At 40.2% G+C, this 27,876-nt stretch overlaps 1 protein-coding gene across 2 annotated transcripts; it reads right to left on the minus strand.

The window, feature by feature from the left end:
• HNRNPLL (heterogeneous nuclear ribonucleoprotein L like) lies at positions 1-26,714 on the minus strand. Of its 2 annotated transcripts, none has more exons than XM_040551856.1 (13): positions 26,364-26,714; positions 18,430-18,548; positions 16,984-17,221; positions 12,181-12,266; positions 9,726-9,822; positions 9,565-9,637; positions 5,566-5,637; positions 3,944-4,161; positions 3,655-3,776; positions 3,020-3,221; positions 2,056-2,113; positions 1,841-1,939; positions 1-220 (listed from the first exon to the last, which is right to left on the minus strand). In XM_040551856.1, exons 1-13 carry the CDS (start codon positions 26,568-26,570, stop codon positions 165-167), a joined length of 1,647 nt encoding a protein of 548 aa, XP_040407790.1. In that variant the 5' UTR covers positions 26,571-26,714; the 3' UTR covers positions 1-164. The 2 variants fall into 2 exon arrangements, with proteins under 2 accessions (XP_040407790.1, XP_040407791.1); XM_040551857.1 differs by lacking the exon at positions 26,364-26,714 and adding an exon at positions 25,776-25,799.
• Positions 26,715-27,876: the final 1,162 nt, after the last annotated feature.

The following is a 27,876-nucleotide window of genomic DNA, read 5'->3' on the forward strand; positions in this document are numbered from 1 at the left end:
TTTTATGAAGGAACATCCATTTATTATAAAACAAGATAAAAGATATTAGAATTAAGTTGAAACAAGGCAACATTAGAGCAACCACTTTAGAGCTTTGTGAACGAAGTGTAGTTTCAAACTTGCAAATCAAGGTGAATGTAGCTCTTAACATGCAGTCCTCTTCTCTATAAATGCGATGAAGTAGAGAAGCAAAGCTTCAAGGTATAAGGGTTAGAGCCATCTGTCAGGAAACAACATGGAACATGCTCAGTAAAGTGCCCTGTGTATGGCTCTCCTGCTGATCAAGGAAATCACCTTGCATAATCTGACAAGTTTACCACTTCTGTAGGTGTAATGCTTCCCCCCAAACCCTCAACAGCCAGCAGACACCAGATGACCTGTAAGTAGGCATTCTTTATAGTTTACCAGCACTTTTTAGACATAAAAGCAAAGTGATGGATCTGATCACAGGAAATGCAGACAGAATTCCAAATATCATACTATATACAAGAAAGACTTTACCATTATTGCTGTCTGCCTTCCCATCTGAGTTATTTACAAGAGTAGTGTTCAACAGACAATTTCAAAGGCAAATTGAATAAATATTTAACAAAGTCAGGATTTAGAATGTGGCATTTCTATCAGAGACAGAGTGACACTGGACAGTATTTATGCATGTCTGATGGAAAAAAAAAGAACAGTAGGACACCCAGTACTTCCCAGAAAGCCAAGCATAAGATAATCTCCCTTTACTTGGAAAGGCTGCCAAGACCCACAGCCAGCACACGGTACTCTAAGGTCAAGGAAGATGCATCAGCCAACCTTATTACAGCAAGTCTTAACAAATGGTCCTTATTTTAAAATACTGTCTTTTCCAGCAATAGCTGTATGTGATTACACATTAGGATTTGCTTTTTTTTTTTTTTTTATGTTGAAAGAGTAAATTCTTCTGTTGTCTAACATGACTCCAAACTGAGAGATAAATGTGAAGTTGTGAACAGTATGTTATCAAGAGTATCTTAAAGAAAATTCCTGCCCCCGAAATAATTTTATTCCGTTATTGAGAAGGTGCACGAGATAGGAAAGATTTAAGCTAGTAAAACTTGCCAGGCAGAGACAAATTCTTAACAGCCTGGAGAAGGTAGCTTAAAATAACTTTAGGCACCAAGCTGGATTCAAAGTTATGTTGGTGAACACCTGGAATAATTCCACTTACTCCGGTAAACTGTCTTAATTGTTCAATGCAGATCTGTCCCACCGTGCATTTAATCAGCAGGTGAACTCCCTATCCATTCTTACTGGTTTGGCCTCTTTCTTATTTAATTTGGCCTCCAAGTTTCCGATTTGAAAGAGAACCCACTACAGGAGCACTGAACTCACAGCAGTAAGCTGTGCAACTTCCAAGAATCTTCTATCCAAAGGTATTGCAAATTTCTCTGCACTTACTGAGAAAGATACAAAAAAGCTTTGGTAAGACACTGTATGTTGGGCTTGATTTTGATTACAGTGGATTTTTCTGCCTTCCTTTTTGTGTCCCGAACTGCTTTATTTTTCCCCAACTTTCTGTAACTTCAAAGTTGCAGAACGTGTTTGGAGTTCTACAGGTTGACTCAAAAGCTAGGAAGAATTAGGGCCGTTTAGATAGAGCTTAAACTACAGAGGACTATATACACTGTACTAGATATATTTGTATACTGTAATATATATATACACACATACATGTAAAGCATATATACATGTAATGAAAATAATACCATTTCTAGCTGCAGACTGAGCTGCTAAAGCTTTACTTTATACAAAGACAATATCAACATCAAAGAAAAAAAAAGTGATAGCAGTAAGATCAGTAAAACTGACTTACTTGGGACTCTTATCTGGTAGTGATTAAGTACAGTGAGAGCTTCAACTGCATCTGTCTTACATTCCCATTCCAACAGACCAGAGAGTGTTTTGGCAGAGGCTGTCAAAACAAGAAACAAAAGAGAGGAGGGGGATCAATAACCTCTTCTTGACAGTGCATGCTGTCATCAAAACTCGAACTCAAATAACCCCTCAAATAGGTCCAAGCTTACTTACGTTTTGGATCGAACACTTTGTATTTAATAAAGCTGAGAACTTCATGATCCTCACATAGCTGTCACAAAAATAAAATAAGATGTAAAACCCCAGCAAAAATGCACATAAACACATTAGCAAAAATTCTAAGTTCCTGCAACATATACAGAAAGGAAAATACTGACTCTTTATGAGAACTCCCAAGACTTTATGGCAAATGGATATTTAAGAATCATGTTTAGATTGGTAACTCTTTAGAATACTATTCTATAGTCTGCAAAACAAGGCTTCTGTATCCATGTTTTTCCAAATATTTTATAGGCACAGTTTTTAGAGTATAGGTATCACTACCACCTCAAATATACATTTAAAAAACAAGCTGTTTTTGACATCTCCACTTCAATACAGTAGCTCAGAAGTTGTACATAAAAGCATATCACTCATGAACCAGAATTAAATTTCAAGATGAAGCCTGAGGCACAAAAAAAAAAAAAAAAAAAAAAAAAAATCACTGAACTGAAAAAGAATTACCACTGACTCCACTTCAGAGGCCCAGTATTACATATTTTAAGCATCTACTGTTTATTTAGGATGCAACTGTGAAAACTGTTCCATGTGCAAGCTTTTCTCCATTCCAAAACATCCTAGTAGTCATCAGAATAACTATCTCAGGGAGTCAGTAAACCTTTGTGGACTGCAGTCTTAATTTTCATTGTATTTGGCTTTCTTTAACAAGTCTTTTTCTCGCCCTCCACAAAAAATTTACTTCCAAGATTTCGTTTCTCACTTTAAAAAGAGAATAATGCCAGAATAGTAAAAATATAGTGGCTTCTATAGAGAGAGGCTACAAAGCTATGTTAAGAACTAATTATCTCCCACTTGCTATCCCCAAACTATCCCAGTTATTTCATTTTAAAAGTAGCACACCATAAAGCTAGGATAAGACCCCCAAGCACTATTTGTCACAGTCATTGCAACTGCCTACCTTCACAAACGTTTCTTCAGTTACGCACAGGGGAACATTATAATAATGCAGCACACAAGAGGGTGGTTGGATGATGTTTTTAGATGCTTGACCAGCACTGGTGAAACGATTATTCTTACTCATTGCAAAATCTTTGTAACTACTCGTGCCATCCTCCAGCTCAAATATCTGGCTTGGAACTACTGAATGCTGCTTGGAAACACTGGGATTTAAGGATACATAGTAAAAGATTTTTAAACAATCAAGAATTGCATACTTTGCATTATTCATCTAGCATTATTGATTATTGATCTAGTCAGAACAGAGCTGACATTTCTTTACAACAATTTGAAATAGAAGAACAAGACAAGTTGGATTTGGTACCTTCCTTAATAACTGTAGAAGGGGTGGATAAGACACATTAGTCAATACAGCTTATTAACAACCAATCCATTAGCACCCATATAGTTCATTAGTATGAGTTCACACTGAAATTGACAGCTGTCAAATTCACAAAAATATGTTGGAGTAAAATAATAGTTGTAAATTGGAAATCATAACTCTAACAATGATAAAAGAACAACGCGATACCCTGTCTTTGCAACCTCATTACGTCTGCCCACTCTCAGACCATTAATCTTATAAAACATATTTACCAGACATTAAGTCTCTTTCCAAATAACTTGACATTGTTGAGATGTGTGACAGCTCTTTCTACAGCATACTCATCACCCATTTCAACCAGTGCTGTGCCTGGAATAGTCTTCATAAATTTCACCTAAGATACATAAGGAAAAAAAAAAAAAGTGACACTGCAATGAACAGCCCCAATTAAGAATTTTACACACTGTCAGGAAATATTTTTAGACCATCCCAGCCAGACTGTCTCCAAAACAACTAAATCTACTGCAGTAGCTTCAAAGCTTCTACCAAATTACGCCTTACCTTCTCAATGTTTCCATACAAGCAGAACAGGTTGAAGACCCTTGAACAGTTCATCTTTAGCTGATGCAATCCACTAACCATGACAACTGACCCAGAAGGATTTCCACCGTGCATGTATGAGGAGGACGCCTGGGGCAATGGATAAGCAACAAGCTCTGGAGTGTCTCGAGATCCCATTCGGTAGCGGCTTGGTAATGGCAACAAGGGACCATGTGACCCTAAGGAGATGAAACATCATGTTATCAGATGGTTTGAAACAAGTTTCACTACTTAATCATGCATTAAATCCCACATACATAATGCATAATTAAAATGAGTGGGGGAAAAAAAAAGGTTTATCGTGGTTTCCATTTATGTTTTTTCCAATTTAAAATCAAAAAGAGACCTCTTCTATCCCCCTTAATATTCTAAACCTATTCTTATATCACCAGATAACAAGGGAGGAGCTGTTTCATGGTATTGTTTTTATACACAAATGGAAAAAAAACGGTATTTCAGTAATTATTTTAATGATAGCTTGAATTACAGGATATATTCCTTCAAAATTATCAGTTTTCCACCCAGTACTAATACAAAACGAAGATGATTTATTTTCCACACTACTGGTAAAGTGACAGGTATCACTTTTTTCTTTTTAAATGAAGAGATGTTACTAATATGCAATATTTTTCTTGTTTACAGAAAACACCACTTTTAGACACGGGAGAGGATCCCTGTTTGTTCTTTTGAGACAATAAATATTGTTAAATTCACATAAGCTAAGTACAAAAGGGACCTTTTGCCTTTTTTTTCCCCCTCAGCAAAAAGCAGTGATGAGGAGGAGAAAGCAGTACAGGAGGAGAAAGCCATGTTACTTAAGGTGGAAGCGTGCATCAGAAGAATGAAAAAAGAAGGCCAGTGAACAAGGCAGAACTCAAATTCTGGTGATTTGAGGAGCCTTTGGAAACAGTAGATAGAAGGTCAATGTACATGGTGAAATAATACATTTGAAAAGAAAGATGCAAGACAAATCACATTGTATCTGACAGTTAAAACAGCAAATAATTGGAATAGTCATATCTAAACCCAGACATTAGTTTCTCAGCCCTTAGGTCTTGATCCAAACCATGAAAATAATGGCAGATCTTCACTTCAGATAGCACTGGTAATAACTGCATCACTGTATAGAACTAATTCCAAAATATCATTCTTAAGTAGTCACATGGCTATACCTTTTCAGAACAAGTCACTTCTTTGCACTCAAAGGTATCATAGAGCTCTTGGTTGCATGAAACCATTGATGAAGCTATGCTGCCATTTTCTAGAAGAAAACAGCTTTCCCAGTCGTGATGTTATTTTCAATCCATTGCTAGAGTGATGGCAACTGAGAGAAAACATTCTTCAAGCGAACATATTTGTAGAGCCGGATGCCCTCCACAGAAGGTAGAGTTATGGCAATAAAGACTCTATAGATTTGAGTCCATCACTAGCATTTTTAGACCATGGACTGACAGCACCACATGTATAGAACAATAGGGAACTACTCACGCTGTAGAGGTCCACAGTTATGCACTGATTGACTATTTGGAATTCCACATAACACGTACAGAAATCAAAACCACCTGTCATGCTATGTTACTTACCATAACCATCATGTCTAAATGACGATGGGTGCTCTCCCAAAATAGCTTGCCTCTGGCGGCCCTTCCCTCTGTCTAACATATGGGAAGGGAAAGGAAACAGTTTACTATGGACAAGTATGCACATGATGTCTCCAGTTAAGACACAAAGCTTCTAGTTAAGAAGCAAAAATGTAATTTGAGTCCTTGTTAATTTTAAGCAATTTCTCATTCATTATACATCTAAAACCACAAGGTATAGCCCTGGGACACCAAAATTAAAAGACTGTCATTTGTATAACAAATTCCACTTAAGCTGATTGGGGGCAGTGGCCAATGAGGAGATGCAGACATTTAAAGACTAAGGAAATACCCAATAGTTTTCCTAAACAGACAGCACACATTAGTATAGATAACACCATACAGCAGGATTTACCTATGTGTCTCTTAAAACAAATTTGAAATGCAGTACTTTTGAAAGACAGTACCTGAATCATAATATTAGCTTCAACAGCAACACATTTTCAAAGTGGGCTTCTTTCAAGAAGTTTCAGCATAAGCCAACAACAACCTGTATTACATGGTTTCATAATCAGTAAACAGAGAGCATTACATATGTGTACATTTATATTTACAGAACACCTACTGACTTATGGGCGTGCTGAAAGGATTGTACATTATTGCATTATCAGCAGCACATAACAGGTCAACTGAAGAGAAACATTACTGAATAATGCGCTTAACCAACGGTCAATCCTTTAAGAAAACCCAGTTCTCTATGTCATAAAGTTAAGCAAGGGGTCTACATTACTGGAGGAAAGCAGTGCATCGCAGTCAAAGCTGTATTTTCTAATCAGATACATGCTCCATGGCAAAGAAAAATATATTTCCAGACTTCTTTGTGGAAAGCATGGGGCAAGATATTTTTCAGCTTGAGATAGTTCCCAGGAAATTTAAGGGTGACTGCTGAAAATGACAGTCCCAGCCCAATGCAGCTGGAGCTACTTCCCCTGAAGAACAAAAATTATTCATGATAGACAACACAACAGTGGGAGATGAAAACATGCCCTTTCTGCTCAGGATTTCGAGAACAGGTTCCAAATCAGACATTTACTTTGGCAATAAAGATTGAAGAGAGAACAGCGCTGACTGCCTTTGCCCATACAAAGCAAGGATTATTTTGGTCAAGTTATGTTTTTCCATTCCTTTTTCTGGTCATAGCTCTGTCGCTCTTAGCTCTGGAAAACAATTGGGCAGTCATATCAAATATTTTTAGCATTTAAACTGTACGTAGTAATTTCTTTCAGAAAATCAATTTCATCATTCCAGTCTGTGGAAACTAAATCCTTTGAAAGTGTACACAGTAATAAGTGAAGGACTGTAGTTTCCAGATGAAGAATTCCAGGAGTTCATAGTTTGACAAATATTTCCTCCTGGTGGCGGAGCAGTCCACTACCCTCTCCTTTCCCCAGGCTTGTTCCTTCCTTGAACTAACTATTGTGCCAGTAGAAATATTTGTGCAAACAGGCAATGGAACATAAGAACTGATTTGTGTTAAAAATAAAGATTCTTTTCATTTAGCATTTACAATTTATTTTTATTTTGCTTTTTAAATCAGGTCCTTGAGTTGCTGAGTATACTGTTATTACCACCAAAAGAAATGTTCCAAACTACAGTTCAAACTCTCTGGCTAAAAGCCAGTAGAATACTAAAGGACAGGTGGATTTTTTTTTTGGTTCAGTCTAATGCAATATGGGCTCAGAGCCCCAGGCACTTGTTAGGAAGCTTACTTAAGCACAGAAATACTCAGGGGAAGTAAGTCATTTGTTACCATACAGAAAATAGTTCTTTAAAAAAAATCATTAACAAAACACATTTCCTCTGTGCCTTAAGTTTTTTGCCCTTTTTTTTTTTTTTAGTTGGTTTTGGGTTTTTTGGGGGGCCAGGGGGCGTGAGGGACAGGGAAAATGCACGGGGGGAACAGAATGAAATTCTGAAAGGATGTATTAGCATGCCTGTCCTCAGAATGAAATTCCTCTGGACTAAAATCTTGTGTGGTGAAGTCAGACAGCTACAGCTTGGGTCAGATTAAGTTCAAAACCTGAACAACACTGCTGCAAGAGCAAGTTGAAGCGCACATACCAGAACTCTCTCAAAACAAGTCCTGGATTACTTCATGGACATAATTGCTCTAGTCACCTGCTTTCCTTTCAGTGTGTTCGTTCAACAGTTTACATTCTCATTTTCCAAACAAATGGATGTGGGCCACAGTAAATGAAAAATCATGCTACGTAATACAAATATAATCATTTTTCACGTATGTGCAGTAGAGTGATATACACCAAACAGAGAATGGCATTCAGAGTAACAAAAAAAAAGGAAAACAAAAGAGTAGAGTGAGAATTCTTGAGAAAGAGCAAGCTATACCTATCAAGTTTTTCATTTTCCACTGTTGTTTTTTGTTTTGTTTTTTGTTTGTTTGTTTTTTGCTTGGGGAACACTTCGTTCATACAGCCATATTTGCAGACCGATTACATAATGCAATCACGTGCACCATATTACAAGTCACCCTCCAAAGACCGCAATGATCAGAAGATACGAGGGTCATATCAATCCTTCATGACTTTTTCTTATCCTTGAGTTTCTTCAAAGTTGCATTTTGAACTCAGGAATTTGAGAAAAAAAATTACACCCTCATACAAATAGTCATCATCTACAAGCTGCAACCAATACTGTAGCTCCCTTGTTAACTTTTTACAAGAACTTCATTCTGAAAATTCAAGCCCTACGTTTTTAGTTGTACAACAGTTTTACAAGCCCAGCGTCTCAGCAGAATTACTTTGAAAGTGCATGTCACTTGAGACAGCCAAAGCCCAGGCTCTCATACAGCCTTTGATAAGTAGATACTCTATCTTGGACACGTTGTCTTCACTTTTCTAACTTCACATTGCACACATTATTGTACATAAGTTACTCAACACTGCACTCAATAGTTACAGATTATTTTTAAATAAACGCTTTACAGGAGTCAGGCTACACAGCAGTTTGTCTTTACATATATAGTCATAATTCCCACTGACATGAGTCAAGCTTTGGTAGTTTTTACAGCTGAGTACTTAAGAGACAGTATGCCTGTATCAATTATGAATCTCCCTGTTTTAATACTTAAGTATAACTGAGGGGACCTATCTGATATTGCACTGCTCAGTCCCAACTATCTACGGATCAGGACTAAACTTCCCTACTACTAGACAATATTTACACTCTTAAGATTGAACGCAACTCTCATATACAGCAAGTAATAAGAAGATTACAATGTCAATGATATCAACAAGAGAGGTTCTTAATTTTGGAGGTTCTCAATTTTTCAGTTTTAATTTTAAGGGAAATAAGACCATCATACATACAAACTTGAACAGAATGGGTACAGTCTATCATGTTATTCATCCCATACAAATCTGAAGTACTGAAAAGTGTCCTCCTTTTAAAACTTGTGGTGGTGGTGCATGCAGTATGCAGACAAGGTGAATTGCAAGTCTGAGGTTTTTCAGAGGGTTTGATTTTTTGTTTTGGTTTGGTTTTGCTGATGCCGATGTGGTGCATGATGAAGTGTAGAGTCAGCCTGCTGAAGTCCTCTATCCTTCTTAATGCCTCGTCCAACATAGGGGAAAAGAGTCCTTTCGCAGGAGAAGCAGTGTGCAAGTTTGTAGTTTGTAAGGAATAGTCTGTACCAGGTTTCCTCTCCTCCAAAGAGAGAGAGCTGCTTGGAGAAATGCAAGTCCTTGAGAACTGCGAAGGTGCTTGCAGGTGTGGGCTCCTTGTTGAACTAAGTGGCTCAAGCACACGGCAGTAGGGGGCACTAGGGCTCAGGGTTAATTTCCTGGGTTACAGGTTGGCTTGTGAACACAGCCTTCAGCAGCACTGGCTCGCTTTGAAATGACTATTGCGATACAGCCTGACCACGTATAAAGGAGTGTCATTAGTATAGTCATACATCTACAGCGATAACGTATGAAAACCTACCTCGTCGGCCCAGATACGGTTTAGTGTAGTCCCAACTATCGTTGTCGTTTCTAATGACATTAAGTCGAGTTGGCTGTTCAAATAAAGTAAAAGTGAAAAAGGTTAAGTCTTGAGTATAAATATTTTGCGAGTAAAAGTAAGAGAGAAGGTCCAAGCATTACCCTTGCATATTCAATTTTTAGTGTACAGCATCCTGCATAGATATCTGCTCCATTGAGTGCTGCCTTTGCCTTCTGGGCACAAAAAACTGATTCAAACATGCACATCATGTTAAGGATTTTTTCCCCAAGGTGTCTCATCCATGTCCCTTTCTTCTGAAATACATTTATTTTTGTAGCCTGCAGATAGTTCACTATGACCACACAAGAACTCTAAACGGACTTCAATACAAAGTTACAAAATATACATGGGTTCAACCTATGTTAAGCATCTGTTTTTAATACGTAAGCAGCATATGATGAGACCATTCCTAAATAACCACTTCATTGTGGATTATACAGATGTAAATTTTGTTGATACTCTGAGTTTATGTTATTTTGAAAAGGACACTCTGGTGGATTTAGTAAGTTTAGTCAGAGGAGACAGAAGCTACCAACAGGAGAATATTTGAACCACAACCAAAAGGGAAAAATCAAGCTGCATCATTGGGAAAGAGATGGGAATTTGTGGGTGAGAAGGCGTGACTTAAGACAATGCATCCCTTCTCACAGCTAGCAGCAGCTAGAGACATGTGGGTAGGGAGTCTAATGAAGTCAGCAGTTCCTTTACAGTGAAGAAAAAGTGTTTCTTCTTGTTAGCAAAAGGAAACAATCACAGAACCAAAAGGGATGCTCTGAATGAACCAACAGCCATCTTGCATCAACAATACAATAAGCAGATTGCTTTAAATCCACTGCTCTAGGCAGATGCATGTGCCAGGCTCCAACAAGCAGGTTATTTCATATCCTCTGCATACCCCAAGATTAGTTCTATTACTATCAGAAATATGCACGTGAGTCTTGCCTCGTGGAAATCCATGATCTTATACATATTCAGCAACATACTGCACCAGAGATCCTGAACCCTGCAGCAGACCATTTTGTGCCATCACTTGATATAGTTACTCAAAATCTCACAAGTATTCTGTTTCAATGCCATGTCCCTTTTGTTTTACCATATTCATACAGCCCGACTTCTTCCACTGTGACCTAAGCTCGCAGTGGAATTTATTTATTTATTTTAACTAGCTCAAGTTTGCCAAAGGTTTGAGTGAGAAAAGTTAAGCTTCCCAAGCCTCTAGGAAGTTGTTGGGTGCTGACTAGAACTGTAGCACCACATCTGCAAAAGTGATGAGTACTGCAATTATCACTGAAATTTGAGTAAATTTTGGAACCTTTCAAGCAAGTCTTGTCTTGAAGCCTTGCCCCCTCAACTGTTTCTTTATACTGCTACCTATACTTTGCTTACATTTGCAAGGTTGGTTTTCTTTCTTTTAATAATTGCCGGTTGTTTTTTTGCTTTTAATAAAAGGCATGTTGCAGAATTTAATTTAAAGGGCAGAAATATGGTAGTTTCAGAACACGTGAATTATCCTCCCCACAACTTCCCTAATCTTTCACAGAATAATCCCCCAACTATACAACAAGCCACTTAACCCAAACAATGCTGCTTGCCACAAACTTACCACACTACCATAGGAAGTCAAACTACTATCTGTTAAGATGCATGGTTTAAGTCTTCTACACAGAATAAGCAGTCTTCTACACAGATAAACAGCAATTAATTTGCTTTTATGAAATTTGGGGAAATTCTTTTTGCCTGACAAATCATCAACACAGCCACTAACTAGTGAAGTTCACGTGTTACTGAAATGATCACTAATAAAGCACTGAAATAAGCACCAACAAAGCTTGCCACATGGGTAGTACCTGAAAACACAGAACAAGACCTGAGATTTCTGTAAATTTTCTCCAAATAGCAGCTACAGAAATGGACGGTAATCAGTCTCTAGGAATAAGTCTTAAGAGTTTTATAAACTAAGGCGTAATCATATCAGACTTTGGACTCTGCAAACCACAGAAACACATTAACAAGTCTGAACATTCATTCCATGTACAACTTAATTCTACAAATACAGTAAACAGTAGGATAACAGAGCAGGGAATTTTCTCAACACATGATAAACTGGTTAAGAAGGCCTAAGCTAGTCTCGTGCTTCATTAAAATCAAAACAGTAAGACCGGCAGTATATATTAGAACTATTTCAGAAGTCTAAAGAAGTCAAACTACACATCTGCAATCCTTTACCCATTTGTTGAAAATCCATACAGCTAGAAGACATGAAACTTTTCTGCCTGAGTTGTCAAATCCATGGCATATTTCATGCGAACAGTTATTAACCTTAAGGTCACCTATAAACATGGTTATCAAGACCATTGTTGACACATCGTTTTCCTATAATGATTACATGTGTAAGTGACACTTTGTCTTATACACATTAGAAATTACAATGTCATGGGTACAAATTAAAATTTGTCTCCAAATTACATGGTATTTTTCTGTCATTCTCATGTTAAAGCCCCATATGCAGTTGAGAACCTACAAGAAAAAAAAAAAATCACACTCAAAAAAGGATATTCAACCATAGCTTGTATTCCATTCCTCTTGAATATCACAATGCGCTGAACTTTCCCAACAGGGTTGCACACAGTATACAAGACATCCTAAGAAAGAAGAAAAAACTGCTTCAGTTAGAGCTAAATTTCAAACGATTTATGTTCACAGAACATTTTCTTGTGTTAGCGTGTAAATGACAAAAAGCAAAGAAAAGGCTTGTTAACTTATTTACAATTTTCCCTTTACAATTTATACTTTGACAATTAGCATTTTTATAGGATGGTGTTGCACAGGCAGTCAAATCTCAAAAACAGGAAAAAACACAAGAAGTACTCATACAAACATTAGTTTAACAAAAAGTATCTTAAATTAAGACTGCTCAAATGCAATAACTGCATCCATGTTCCAAGCTGGTACCGCCTTTGAATCATGCACTGTAGCAGTTTCACCAAAGCAAACAGAGATAAGATGGCACTTTAGTTACAGCACAGTTCATTTCTTAAAACCTCCACAGATGAGATTTTGGTTTTGTCACTGCTGGGTTTTAATTGTTCTTGTTCATTTTCAGAAAAGTAACCTAGGGAAGTTCACAGAACAACCTTAGGGAGCTTATCAAAATGAAGATTTCAACCCTATTCACCTAAGTTAAAAGACACTAAGTAGTTGCTGTGTTTCTCCACTTCAGGCAGAGAAAAGTTCGGAGAGAAAGCACCGGATTCATACAAACTCATTGTTAGAGCAATGCTTTCACAAGCATTTCTCTGTGTTAAAAGGAACCAATACAATTCGAGTCCATTTTCAGCGCAGCAGGGGAACCAAACACTAAGGACAAAAACTTGCCTTACTCCTAACACCTCATAAGCCTGGCTTGATCTGATGCACAGTACCTCAAACAACTGTCCATTACACACAATTCAGACATAATGGTACCAGAAACGAGACTCAAGCATGAATTTGGCCAAGAAAAATGCATCTTTTTAATAGAGTGATTATACACCCATACTCAGAAGTCTGAGGAATAGGCCTTGAGAAGCTAAGAACCTTGGAACCATGGTTTCTTGAAACAATAGACCTGTTAGATCATGTTCAAAGACTTGAGAGCACTGAACAGTGCACTAGACAGCCAGTTTTGTAGTTAATCCTAGCAGGTGAAGGCACTGACATCTCACTGAAAACTCTACCACAATCTGTTTTTCCCTTCCTTTCTCTATATCCAAATGAAATTCATTCCAAGAATGTAGTGCACATCCCCAGGTTTATTTGGGGAACAAGAGAGAGAAGGGAGTAGGTATAGCATTTATTAGCTTCTGCAGAATAAGATAGCAATTGGGAAGCAAAGGGCAGGGGAGCATGCTGAACTTCTTAAAATAAAACACACACAAATAGAAAAAAGAACAGAAAAAAGGGTGTCTTATTGCTGGCTACAGTTGCAGTGGCATAACTCCTGGCTCATATAAAGTACCATAACCCTTAATATATGGGTGTATTGCCACATTAAAAAATAAAATAAATCTGTCCATGCTCAGGGGCCTTGCACCAGACACTCTAGTGACTGTTTTACACAGCTAAATGAAGCAAGCAAAGGAGATTGTCAACCTTAAGTTTTTAAGACAATGGACAGACATCTTTAGAAGGGATTCCAGAAGCTCTAACCCACAGAAATAAAACTTAGGAAACTATTTTATTTTGTAGGCACACTCAATAGCACAAACAGCTGCGCTCCATCTCTTCTTGTTTGGGAAGAAAGTGTCCCAAAGACTTTCCAGCCCCAGAAGACACTAATTTTAGGGCATATGCCTTTCTTTCACAATTCATCTTTCAAAAGATTCTTTCAGAGTTAATTTTAAAAAGTTCTTTCAAACTTTAAGCTCTACTCGAAACACCATTTGCGTAGTTAGCCAACAGGCACACAGACAGCTTAATTATTATTTTTTTAAATCTGTTACTTCAGATTACCAAATCAACCAAGTAATTCACAAGATAGAGAAACGTGGGATCATATTTCAAATAAAGATTTAACACCCACATTACCTACGCACTCGAGTATCTTAATCTTAGAGCAACTTAACCTCAAAAGAAGTTGATTGTTAAATTTAAAATGTTCCAACTACCCAGGCATACCACACTTTCCTCATGCAGGTACAGAAGTTCTTACTCACCCTCTAAACCTAAGAGGCAAGAACAGAGGTAGAGCTGAACACACTAGCAAAGATTGCAGCAGCATAGGTCACTTTGAGGTCTGTTTGAACAGACAAGTTTGCCTGTTCTTAAACACAAATCCTTGACAAAGGTCTGCCCACGTGGAAGTAAATTAGGAAACAGAACTTCAAAGAACTATATATGGCACCTCTTGGACACAAACATTCTCAAAACACACCCTCCCCTCCATCCAACAAGGGGTGAAAAGCAATTAGGAATTAAATACAGTTAACCTGCCTTTCTTTCCTTCCCTGCCATACGCCTCTAAAAATAAAAATAATAAAATAAATCTGCTAGAAAAGCAGCAAGTCATAATTATAGTGGCTGGAATAAACAGCAGCAAAACTGGAGAACGATTTAGCTTCTTCCACAAGATGCCCTTGAACAGACTAATTTCTCTGCAAACAACGTATGTTGTTTTGAAAGAGAAGCTCTTAAGAACTATTGAGCAGTTTGTTGTCATTATTTAGACTTGCCACTTAAAACTGGTCACAATATTTCATCTGTATCTTCTAACTATCATAGAATTATATACAGTAATCTGTAGAAGAGTTCAAACTTAGGACAGAGGAATGTAGAAGAAAAAGCTGGTGTTCGGCTTTTTTTTTTTTTTCTGCAATAATGCAGATAACTTTGCCTGAGGCGTTCTGAAGTAGCTGGAGCACCTACCTCCAGCAGGGCTGGAGCACCTCTCCTGTGAAGACAGGCTGAGGGAGTTGGGGTTGTTCAGCCTGCAGAAGAGAAGGCTCCAAGGAAACCTTTTAATGGCCTTCCAGTACCTAAAGGGGGCCTACCAGGAATCTGGGGAGGGACTGTCAGTGAGTACAGTGATAGGACAAGGGGGAATCATTTTAAACTACAAGAGGGTAGGTTTAGATTAGACATTAGGAAGAAATTCTTTACTCAGAGGGTGGTGAGGCGCTGGCACAGGTTGCCCAGAGCAATTGTGGATGCCCCATCCCTGAAGGTGCTCAAGACCAGGTCGGATGGGGCTTTGGGCAACGTGGTCTGGTGGCAAGTGTCCCTGCCCATGGCAGGGGGGTTAGACCTGGATGGTCTTTAAGGTGCCTTCCAACCCAAACTACTCTGCAATTCTACAAAATTACTCTTCCCAGTGGCTATGATTCAACTAGTCTGCACTATCTTTGATGAGCTCTGGTGCTTGTAATTAATTTTGGAAATCTGTCTGCTTCTAGTGCTCATTGGTATACCCTGGACAGACAGGAAGAAAAATAAAGTGGCTTTTTGTGTTGTTTGTTTTTCTTTGTAAGGAGCTGCTGGGCTAGAGGCTTCACACTCAAAATTTCCATGAAACTCCCCTAGCCAAAACTGATGTTTCTGCTTCCACAGTTTACTCAAGCATCTACATTGAGTTCAGCTGTTTTTATAAACCAAGTTTAAAAAGCATGAATGAAACAGTTTCCAAAATCTGTTTTACAGTCACGTGCAAAGAGTAACTCAATTTACTCAATGGATTTGTTCACACAGCTCAAAGCAGGTATATTTTTAAAACCTCATGAAAATGCAATTCATACCTTGTCATGCTCTTCTATAAATAAAAATGATGGAAAAAAAGAAAAGTCATCATGTGCTAATGAATCAAAGGCCAAAAACGTATCTATGTAACAAAACAAAGCAAAAAGCATGATATGGAACTGATTGTTTGTAATTATGTAATTCCAGGAATGCTAAGTTTCAATCTGCTAATATATTAATGGCACATAAAGCAGAATTTAACACTTAAAGTTACACAGTTCCACACAACTGCAGCACTTGGATTGATCCCTACTATCCTATATCTATACATTTCTCTAAGAACAAGTAACTTATGCCTATATCACAGTATAACAAGTCTGCTTTAAGCAGACTTTTTTTTTTCCCTGAAGTATTCCTATGCAATTCAGAGGATATAAATTGCTATGAAAAAGATAAGCAAACATTCAATGCACGAGAAAATACGTATCATTAAATACTAGCAAAAAGTATCTATCACTAAAACCCACTTAAGTCTGCCATAAACAGATGGCAATAAATTAGGATGCAACTGTATATATAGCATGACTAGAAAAACTGAAAAGTAAATGTATGAGCCCCCAAAAAAGTGAGGAAGATTCCACCAAACTGTAGTTGATCATCAACAGATCAAGGTTTCAATTTAAAAAACAAAAACAAAACAAAACAAAAAAAAACACCACTTAAGAATGAATAGCTGCAGTAAAATAACCTTCCTTACTGGAAAAATGACTTGCTGTTTAAACGTACCCGCCTCAGGGCCTAAAAGCTAAACAACATGCCTGATGTTATGGCAACACATTTGGAAATATTTCTGAAGTATGAAGCAACTTAAACATTTCAAAATCTTGACCACAGGAGTCTTTAAATGTATTGCAAAATATCTGTACAACAGAACTGAATCATGTCAAAAAAAAAAAAAACCACACACTTTTTTCCTCAGAATCTGCACGTTACTTATGTGAAGACGATGTAAACATTTGGTAGGCGACTATAATTCCTGACTCAGTTTGACAGTGTAGAATTTTAATAAATAGAACATAGTGGAAATAATAATAGATTGTTGCTCAACAGCCTTTTATTATTAAAATAATAATTATAACAACAACATACCACTGTAATTGGGTAGAGAGGATTCTGAATTGACAACAGGAGAACTTTATTTCCACCAGATGGATCATCTGTGTTCCCTGGCCGAGTAATCCTCTTACTTGTCGAATAGTTGAAAAAGGCTTGCTGTCCAGCAATGTATACAGGTTCATCTGCTGCAAACGTTACACATTTCTTGGCGCTTTCTATGTTTTCAAACTCCACCAGAGCCTGGCGCTTAAATGGCATCATCATGACGTAACTGGTAAGAGAAACATTATTGTAAATTCTCTCATATGCTTACTCTGAAATCCAGTAACTGTCATAGGTAATTTTATTTTTCTGAAGAAGTCTAAACTAGGACATAAAAGGAAGCTAGGTCTCCCTTTCGCAAACCAGGTCACACAATTCTATAGCACTCACATAAAACTAAGAAATGCATCCATTAGAAAAATAAGTAATGAGCAGTTGTTTTCCTGAAAACATTTAATACATATGAATGTTCAACCAATACGATGATTAAGTAATCATTTACTAGAACTACGATGTCTTTTTAATTTTGTTAAAGCCATTTATAACGTAAAGTATCAAAGTAAATGCAAATTACAAAAAAACATTCAAACCTGATACACTAAAGTAAACATCTTTGTTACTACAAAATTAAAAATAGATTTTTTTCTGACACAAAACTACCTTAGAAGAAACTAACAGAACCAAACAGTTAACTGAATTAATATACTGACAAACCCAAGAGACTTTTTCAGCAGATTTAGTTTTTTGAAAAGTAAACTTCTCAGCCTAAAGTATACCTATCTGTATCCCTTAAAAAGCTCGTGCTCATTTTGTTTATTTATTTTAAGATATTGATAGAAGCATAATTCAGTTATTTAAATATTTAGGCAGCAAAAAATACCACTGTACTATTTACAAAACCTTACATCACTTCAATACGAACATTTAATTGAAAAGAAATGCACACTTCCAAAATGAAGCACTCAGGGTAAGCTGGCTCTACCAATTCACCTTTACTGTTTTGCTCACGGATGAAGAATGTTTAGGCTATATAACCTTTGAACACTGAAGAGACTATCGTAAGCACACCTCCCATACAAAGCCTGTGGAAAAAAAAACTCATCTGCTTTGTGGCACATCCTTATCCCTGGTATAATCATTTATATCAAGACAGCCACTCTCATGCTATTCTGCGGTTCTGTTACAGCTCATACTTCAGGCTAGGATTAGCTGTGCTCCTGAGGTCTGACAGCAGACGCTAGAACATGCATTGTATGCTTAACCAGACTTTTGTGTGGAAAAAGAGAATCTTTATACAGCTAAAAAATTGTTACGCTTTACTACCAACTAAACTCTGGATTCAAAGAGGCCATTGTAAGATATTTAAAGAGGTCTAAGTGACTTTTAAGTCATTCTTTCAGCTCGTCCTGGGACATGACTTTACACTGTTTGACCTACCATATGGTTCCAAACTTTTCAAGAGCTTCCACAAGATCTGCTTCCACAACAGATTCACACAGCCCTCGGACATGGACGACAGGAGAAACAGAGACTTTGTGATGACTTCCCCCTGCATCCTAGCAACAACAGAACAACGACATTTAAAATTCAATACAGAACGAGGAACACTGCTATCATTAACTGAAATTGTTCGGCAGACACAACGTCGGGTCCAGAAGCAGGCATCTAAATGTATAATCCAAGCATACTTTAAACAATTCTACTTTTCTTTCCAAACAGACTGTGAAGTTTAGTTGCTGAAGTCTACTCAAAATAAAGTTCTTTGCAGATTTAATTAACAGGCAAGATTTTTCTAATATGAAACAAATATACTAAAACTCGGTTGAATTGAAGGTCTTTCACCCCATTTCTTCAAAACAGAAAAAGATACTTGGACATGCACAACAGAAAATATTTCTGACACACTTCCTGTTTGTTTATGCCAATGTTTGTTTGAGACAAGTCTTGTTTCCTGAGAAGGAAAAACAACAAAGCAAGAACAAATAAGGGCCAGCAGTAAACTGAATCAAAATTGATTATTTTCCTAATATATGCAGAGCTGCACCCCACAATGCAAGAAAATGCCCACTCAGTCCTACACTTGAAATAGACCAGAAAAAACTCCCTTCCAATTCCAAATGCTCTTCATACATGCTTTTAAAACTCTCAACCTCGGCACATATAGGCACTTTCCTTCTTTTCACCACAAGTCTGACTGTCATCAATATATGCAGCCACTGCACATCAGCACACAGAATCCCCGCTCCAAACATTTCTCAGAGCTAGTGCTAAAACAGCTTCAGATTCAGTTCTGTGTGACCAAAGAATTTGGATTGCCATCAACTCATCTTTCCATGGGAAGCCTGAAGGAGGGCAGAAATGCACCTTATTTATTCTAAGCCAAGGGAAAAAAAAAAGAATGAAATAATGCTGGCCAATAAAAGAAGGATTAGACGTAATAAAGACCACATGAATTAGACTGTACTTAGCAACACTCAGGTTTAACACAGGTAAAGGCAGTGTCAAGTTCTTGTACTGAAATTTAGCAACAACGTCGATGTGTTTGACCTAAGAAGCAAGTCTTGCTGATTTTTCACTATTTTTAGGAGGAAGTATAGCATCTTCTGGAACTACAGAGATTCCCATCTGCAGCCCAAAGGAGTTTTCAGCTCCAGTAATTAGGTAACCACAATGACTGCCGCTACTGCTACAGACATTCCTCTCTTCCCTATCTTTTTGTACTAGAGAGTCAAGGAAACAACACGTCCCAGGTAACTACAAACTGAGTCTCGTGCATTTAACTCCTGTGTTCCACACACAGCTCTCCCAAAGCAATTAAGTGTTCTTTTCTTTCAATCAAGAATTTGATCATCCTTTGTGAGCCGTAAGCCAGGACTTGGGACTTTGTCAGAACAACCTGGTGCACGATTTTTAAGCTTAATTTACATTCTAGTCATCTGCGCTATGAAAGCATTTCAAGTAGCAACACATTTCTTTGAATAAGAGCTGTGACAACTGTGGGAAAACACGACTGGTGATATTTACCTAAGATACCACATATCCCGAATTAACCAGCTGAGGTCTATTACCAGTAACAGCGCTCAAGTTAGTCATAAAAACGTAATACTTTGAACTGCAGGTACTGAGATTATTGCAGAAAGAAGAGATATTTTTATTTTCAGCTTCTCTCTTCTTTACCCACACACGCTTTTCTAAGCTGAAAGAAGCACCTACGGAAACCTTCAAGAGAAAACACTAATTACCAGTTTTTCCTGCAAAGTCTAGTACTCTAAGATGTTAAGATAGCAGGCAGCTTTGCTTTATTTAGAAGTTATTAAATCAATTATTCATTGCCCTGCATACCCATTACTGTATCAAGATCCTGGTTGACACTATACTTTTCTCCCCCTTTTGCTTCTTCTTTTAATGTCTTCAAGAAATCTCACCTAAAAAATATTTCTCTACCTATCAGATGTAAGTATAAGCAATGGTTTTCGCACCAAAACAGAGACGAACTAAAGCAGCTACCTTACTTAATTAACACCCATATAAAGTCAAGCTTTTGAAAGAACACTTCCTGATGGAAAGTTGTCTCCATCCTTCCCAGTTCAACTTCTGCTCTAGTTCATGTTTCTTTGTCATGCATTTTCCTTTGTATTTGTATTTATTAGCAGCCATTTAGATTTGCCTCCTCAAGATAAAAAGCTTTCTACTATTAGTAGAAATACTCACTTTTATACTTGTATCTCTGAATCCATTACACCTGAGTTATATGCACGTGTACAGGCACCCACTCTACTTCAACTGGAACTATTCTCAGAACCATCAGCAAATACAAATTCTGCTTCCTTTTATAGTTATGACAGAAATTTGGCTTGGAAATCCAAGTGTTTTCTCCTGTAACACCATAAACAGTGCATGCTTTAGTAGGATATTTAGCAAGAATAAGTCATAACACTGCTGCTATTGTAGTAACACACAGAAGCATGAAGTAAAAAAACAACAGTGAAATCTCAGTAATTTGCCATGAAATTAAGAGCTTATCTACATAACATTTCTCTATAAATGTCACTGTCTCATTTCAGAAACACAGATAAAACCAGTAAAGGTACAATTGGCCAAAGCAGAAGGCCTCTGCTTTACTCAAGATAGCTTCTAACCAGAAGCAATAAACAGCAGCACGAGAACTGAGCACAAGTCATTCCTAAGCCAGGAAGCCACAAACTAACGCTCACAGAGCATATTGCTGAACGACACGAACATGTGCCACAGGCATATGTTTGAGCACAAAAAAGTATTCACGAAGGGCAGACATACATATTATCGTCAAACAAGTTTTGTAGCTACCAAGCTGCAGTATCGAGCAAATCTAGAACACTCCTTGATTTCCTCTAGAAGGAGAAATCAAACCACGAGACCACATGAAAAAGCAAATATGTCTGTCAGTGTAAAGCGTCTTCACAGCTAAGGTCAGAACGTATACAAATCATCCAGCTGACGGCCACCATTTCTTCCCGCAGATGAAAAATACAGGATTTTGACCAAGATCTCACAGCCACCGTACCCTGAGACCTGTGTGTGTGCTACAGTTGGCACAGAGATAAAGGTTACATCAAAGCATCTGCTCACGTACAGATTAACCAACACCGGTATTTCTCTGCTTACAAAGGGGGCTTTCAGCAACTCCATCTCCCACGATGGCACAGAAACCCCATGCTGAACTCCAACGTGACGCTTGCCCTGCACCAAAGCCAGGAGAACAGATTAGCTAACGTTACTGCTGCACTCACTAAATATACATTGCCTAAGGGATCTTTTGAAAGCTCAATAACAATTCTTGAAGAATCATTAGCTCGGCAGACAACGCAGTTATTAAATAGAGAATGGAAACAGACTTCCTTTCTAAGTGCTCAAGACCAGTAAGACAACCAGAAAAGGTACCTCAAGAAAGAGGCCATCAACTCAAAAATGCGTAACATTGAAACTGAGCTTCCAGAGATGAGGCATGAAGGAAAGTGCTGCCATAACTTCATCACACTCATGTGCTTGGTTACTTCACATACATACGACCGCAACGGAAACAGCTCCGAAGAAGAACCATAGCATTTTAACTTCCTTTCTTTACTCACCTACATATTTTTAGGCAACATTTTAAAAATATATCAGTGGTTTCTTGCTAACAAACTATTTGCTGTTCAGAAAAGGAAGAAAAAAATACAAGAAAATCATAAAGGGTTCCAGTTGTATGGGGTCTCTCTTGCTCACCAATTCCAGATCAGAGAATTTTTCACTGTTTGCACAGAAAACTGTTCTTCATCCCTTCCCCAGACACTTTCTAGTCAGTATATTCACCTGCCTTCCTATTACCTTTTTGGACTTCTGCTCCTTGGCTGTTTCTCTGCTTACCTCTTCCATCTCTTTCTCTTTACTGCAAAAGGATGACACTCTTCCTTCACACTCTCCTTCACATCTAGGTACCTAAATACGCCGTTACTTTGTTTCCCACCATTCAGATTATCTTAGGCACTCACAACTTCTTCCTCTCACTACATCCTTCTTAAGTGCTCTGAAACTGCTTTAGTAAATATGACAGAACTGGGGGCAGCCAAAAAATAGTTGTTTATTTTGTATGCATGAGCCTAAAACATCATTAATGCCTAGCTACGGACCAAGCTGCATCCAAATGACGTTAGGAGTAGTTAGAATTGCTGTGCTATAAAGGCAAAGTGAAGGTACACAACATGTTCCCCAATTATTTCAGCTCTACCCACTGGGGCTTGCCTGACAGAGGAAGAAACGCTTCCATGAGCAGATACGCACTATTTCCTGCACATTCTTCAACTACTAGTTGTACTACCTGAAGATAGCATTACTTAAAGCCGTTCGCAACATCGTATCATCCCTGTTGATCACACCTCCCCGACTTCAGCACTTCTGTCTCTTCCCTGCAGAGGTACAAGAGAAACCTCTCCCCACACCACCTGGAATTCCTGTAGCTTTGCAGTGACAACAGCATTCCCAGTACATGGTGAATTAAGACAGTGTCTCAGAAGAACCAAGCAACCCGGACAAAGTTAAGGTTCATTGAAGGAAAAGAATATACCAGTTTTGTATATCCCGGTGGTTTTTGTTTGTTTGTTTGCTTGCTTGTTTGGATGGTTGGTTTTACATTATTGGTTGGTTGGTGGGGAGAGGGGGAAAAGCAGGGGAGATAAAGTGGTTAAGTTTAGTCACAATCCATATACTAGAAGGCTACCTGACAATCTTAGTTTTGTTTTAGATGTGGAGTTTGGGGATATTTAATTTCTCTTGTTTAATACATAGCTCTTTCTAGCACTCCCTACCATGGCATCCTTTCAGTGACTGCAAACACTACAGAGCACAATACCTGCATTCTGACCCCTTTTGCAAATTCTGAATCATTATTTTCCTCTCTGTTCAGCACAATCCAAATACGTCTTTTCCAAAAATAAATTAAAAATCGAGCATCATCAGGCGATGGTTACCAGTAATAAATACCTGAAGTGCTGGAAGACAAAGAGGAACTAGCCTGAAGGCAATAGTCACTTTTTTGATGGAGGACAAAGGAAGGAGGATGATTTATACTTAGACGGCTCTGTAACAGATTTCTAGAATGTATTTCATTTAAGATATATGGACGCATGAACAAGTTACCACAAAACAGGACAAGATCTGAACTCTTTGCCATCTAGCTACTGTTACTGCAACTGCCTGTGACAGGCATGAAGCAATTTACTTTTGAGGTGAGCTGGTTTCCATTTACTGCAAGGCGAGAGCGAGCATTGCACATAGGAAGTTACAGCAGAGCAGCTGAAACGTTGCAAGTTCACATCCCTATCTAACCTTGCAGTAACCTGTTCTTGCATGCTTAGGTATCACATCCCACTTCCCCAAATGTAAGAACAAGGATACTAAATCCTCCTTACTTCACAGAAATGTTTAAGAATAGTTATGTCAGAGACGATGAGGCAGGTGGATACTACAGAAAAAATAGGTTACATAAAAGCAACGTTAATCAAGAAAAGACATTTAAGGTACAGAGAGTGGATGGAGCTGAAAGGCCCTCTAAGCACCTTCAAAAGCAGCTCCTCAGGGCACCCATTTGCAAAAATACAGAACTTAGAGGCATGAAGGGCTTACTCAACCTGACGAAACAACCACAGAGGAACAGGGAAACGCCATGACAATAAATATAGCCTGCCAAAGGGAACACTAGAAAGGTTCTACCACAAAACAGCCTTTATTCTAGGAGATACACACTGAGGCAGACTTCTAACCGCTCTTTTCACCCGTCATCCATTTTCCCCTTACTCCCTGCTAGTTCCCCACTCCCTATAGTTCTTCCTACCTTATCTTCACTTACTCTTTTTCTGCTCTTCTGAGCAACCCAGCATACCTGCACTTCTTCCCCTTCTCAGCGTACCGCCATCTCATGCCTTCACCCTGAACCAGAGATAACTTTTACATGCTAAGAACATTTCTCTGGGTCAGAAACGAAGACAATATGCCTTGGGAGAAAAAAAAAAAAAACATTTTCTGCATTTTTTAAATCAGTAAAAAAGCTAAAATTCATGTGAATTAACTCGAATGAGTAGATACTGACATTTTCCTCTCACAAGCCCCAGACAAAACTACTAATAAAAGCATGCAGCCGTTCATTTTTCATGTATCCTCTTGATGTTACAGCTTGCTCCTAAGAACCTAGTTCGATCTCTATCATCAAGACAACTGGTGCCTCTCCAATACTGCAGCTGTCAATACGGCTTTGCCAGCAAACCATTACAGAGCATTAGGAGAACAAGAATCAGCAACTACATACTTCCTTCAGGCACGCTGCAACTGACACAACACGCTGCCTAAAAGTCCTCATGTTCTAGACTTCCTACATGCTTGTTTCTGTTTCTTTGCTCATGAGACTCAGCACTTGCTGTTCTTGAAATCCAAAATATAAAATTAGACATACTCTGTACTTGTGTAACCTAAAGGGGCATGGCTGTGTGTCCTGTACATTAACTGGGATAGACTGAGATACTGAGATCAATATGAAGACAATCAAAGCAAGACCCCAAAATGAAGGAAAGAAAAGAGTAACTAGCTGATTTCATAAAATACTGAAGAAAAGAAGAAACGCAACAGCAGTACCTTGATCCTACTTGAAACATTCCCTGATGTCCAGCTCTCCTATACCACAAAACTTCAAGATAATTTAAGCAAGCATATGGATTTAACTTTGAAGCAGCCTAGCAGCCTCTATGACAGGGCACATTGCTAAGGCTTCACTGCAACAGAGCCGATTCTCTGCGACAAGAAATCATAGACTTTAAATTATTCTCTCAAATGGTGCAACTTTGCTGCAGCGTACCAGGGAACTCTTCTACTAACCCAGCAGAGAGATGATCAACAGCAAAGACACTCTCATTAATTTACCCTGGTGTTCAGCAAGTTCATTTTATCAAATTACGAAACAGAAGTACTCTAAATTTCCAGGTCTGCCACTAAACCAATGCTTCCTTGATCTTGCTTTTTCAAGTAGGAAACAGTGGAAAAGTGCCATCAAGAAGAAGAAATGCTTAGCAGCATCTGGCCAATTAGTGAAGTAAGAAACCAAAGGATAGAGACAAAAACGCTGTTAGCCCAAACTAGTGGATCGGAGACTATCCTGATACTTAGGTAAAAATTCAGGAAGAATGTAGCAAAAAAGTACAGTGAGCTAACGTGTTCATGGCCGGGGGTGGGGAGAAAGTAGAGGAACAAGCAGATTTAGAAAGGCGACAGTCACTTACGATCAGCCCCGCTGCCGTGTGCTGCCAGACAATAAGGTAAAACAGAAGGCTGAAAGAAACCCTCTGCCTCTCTTTCTTCCCCCGCCGTCCGTTTCTATAGTTACACCCAGCAACAGGGCGAGCACAAAACTTGCAATGGCAATATCCCAAAAGGCAACAACAACAAGCTGCCCACGGCACAGAGGCAAGCCTCGGACTGTTAAAAAAAAAAAAAAAAAAAAAAAAAAAAAAAGCCCAAATCGCGCCGGGCTGGCGGACTCCCAGCGAGCTCAGGGCCCTTCCTTTCTCTCGGGCTGCGCCTCATGGGGGGAAAAGCGGAGCCCCCCCCCGTTATAACCCCCCACAGATTTACTGGGGGGAAAAGCCGGCGGGCATCCAGCAGGGAGCCCCCTCAGTGGAAATGAAGGGCGACAGGGTTTGGGGAGGGGGTTATTTGGAAGGGGGGGGGTTATATTTTGGGGAGAAGGGGTCAGGAGCCTTTCCCCCCCCAAAAAAAGACCCTCACCCCTCTCAGAACGAGACCCTCACACACACCTCAGAGGGATCCCCCGCCCCCCGTTCTCCTGAGGGAAGCCGCCCCCTCCTCACCCCGCCCGAGAAGCCGCCCCCCCGCGGCGGGGGGGCCTTGTCCCGCCGGCTCTCGCCCTCCTCGGCTCCACTGTACTCGATCTCCCCTTCCTCGGCGGCGGCCGCGGCGGCGGTGGCGCTGGGCTTCAGCCGCTTGGCCTGGCTCTCGTAGGCGCCGTCCTCCTCCTCCTCCTCCTCGTACCGCTCCCCGGACGACGGGGACGACATGGCGGGAGGGGGGGACGAGGGCCGGTCGGCGGCGGAGGGCGCGCACACGGCGAGCGGGAGGAGCGGGGTCGGGAGCGGCGCCTCACGGCGACAGCGGCGCCCGCGAGAGATGCTCCGCGTTCCGTCCCCCCCACACACCCCCTCCCCGCCCCGGCAGCGGGTCACGCCCCCCCGCCGGCTACCGGCGCGGCGATTGGCTCCGAGTCGGGGCGGGAGAGAGTATACCGCTGTTATTGGCTAGCAGGTACGCCCATCTCCCTTCACCGCCGCTGCGATTGGTGGATGGTTATGCCCGTCAGCGCGCCGCGAGGTCCTCGGTAACCGCCCTCCCCCCTCCCGTCTCCTGCGGTCTTTGATGTCTGAGGGCTCGGGAACGGCGGTGGGCGGGGGGAGCGCGAGGCGGCCCCAACGGGCGGCCCCAACGGGCGGCCCCAACGGCTCCTGAGCGCCCGGCCCCTCGCGCGGCCGCCGCCTTTGTCTCCTTCCCGGCGGTTCCGAGCGATAAAGGGCACGCTGCGGGAGCTGGCGAGAGCCGACCGCTGCCCTCGCTGAAGGGCAGGAGAGCCCGTGTCTCTCTGTCCCCAGCCCCGGGACGGCGGCGGCGAGCGGCAAGGTCACAGAGAGACATGGACGGGAGCTGAGGCTGCTGCAGGTGGCTCTATGCCCGGCACCCAGCCTCCTCCTGAGGAAAGGGACCACGTGTGGCTGCCCCAGGGGGCTGGCGTGGCCCCGTGTTCACAGAATCACAGAATCAATCACAGAAAACCTCCCAGATCATCTGGTCCAACCACCCCCTACCACCAATGTCACCCACTAAAAAACATGTCCCTAAGCACCACGTCCAGCCTTTCCTTGAACACCCCCCGGGGATGGTGACTTCACCACCTCCCTCGGCAACCTGTTCTAATGCCTATTTCTGAGAAGAAATGTCTCCTCATTTCCAACCTAAACGTCCCCTGGCACAACTTGAGGCCATCCTCTCTAGACCTATCACTAGTTACCTGTGAGAAGAGGCTGACCCCCAGCTCCCCACACCTTCCTTTCAGGCGAAGAGCAACGCTTCACTGAGCACCCACCTGCGGGCTCCGTGGGCATGGAGAGCTGCCTGCACACTTGCTGCGACCCCCCAGGGCTCCATCACTGGCACTATGCCTTGTGACAGGGCCGATGTGTGCTCGTGGCACAGCACACCTCACCCAGGCGATGCCAACAGGAGATGGGTTTCTTCTTCAGGAAGGTGCTGCTGACGGTGTATCGCAGCCCACGCCTGCCTGTTGCGGTACCCATCTTCCTCCTAGAGGAAGGC

The sequence above is a fragment of the Cygnus olor genome, chromosome 3 (assembly GCF_009769625.2).
Source record: "Cygnus olor isolate bCygOlo1 chromosome 3, bCygOlo1.pri.v2, whole genome shotgun sequence".
Lineage (NCBI taxonomy): Eukaryota > Metazoa > Chordata > Aves > Anseriformes > Anatidae > Cygnus > Cygnus olor.

Bases quoted from the DNA above. Each gene is read 5' to 3' on its own strand.
- HNRNPLL (XM_040551856.1), bottom strand. From the start codon at position 26,570: ATGTCGTCCCCGTCGTCCGGGGAGCGGTACGAGGAGGAGGAGGAGGAG. The intron at 9,638-9,725 runs GTAATGCTTGGA...TTATTTGAACAG, and splicing joins TAAAAATTGAATATGCAAGG to CCAACTCGACTTAATGTCAT. The intron at 4,162-5,565 runs GTAAGTAACATA...TCATCTCCTTAG, and splicing joins ATTTAGACATGATGGTTATG to GGTCACATGGTCCCTTGTTG.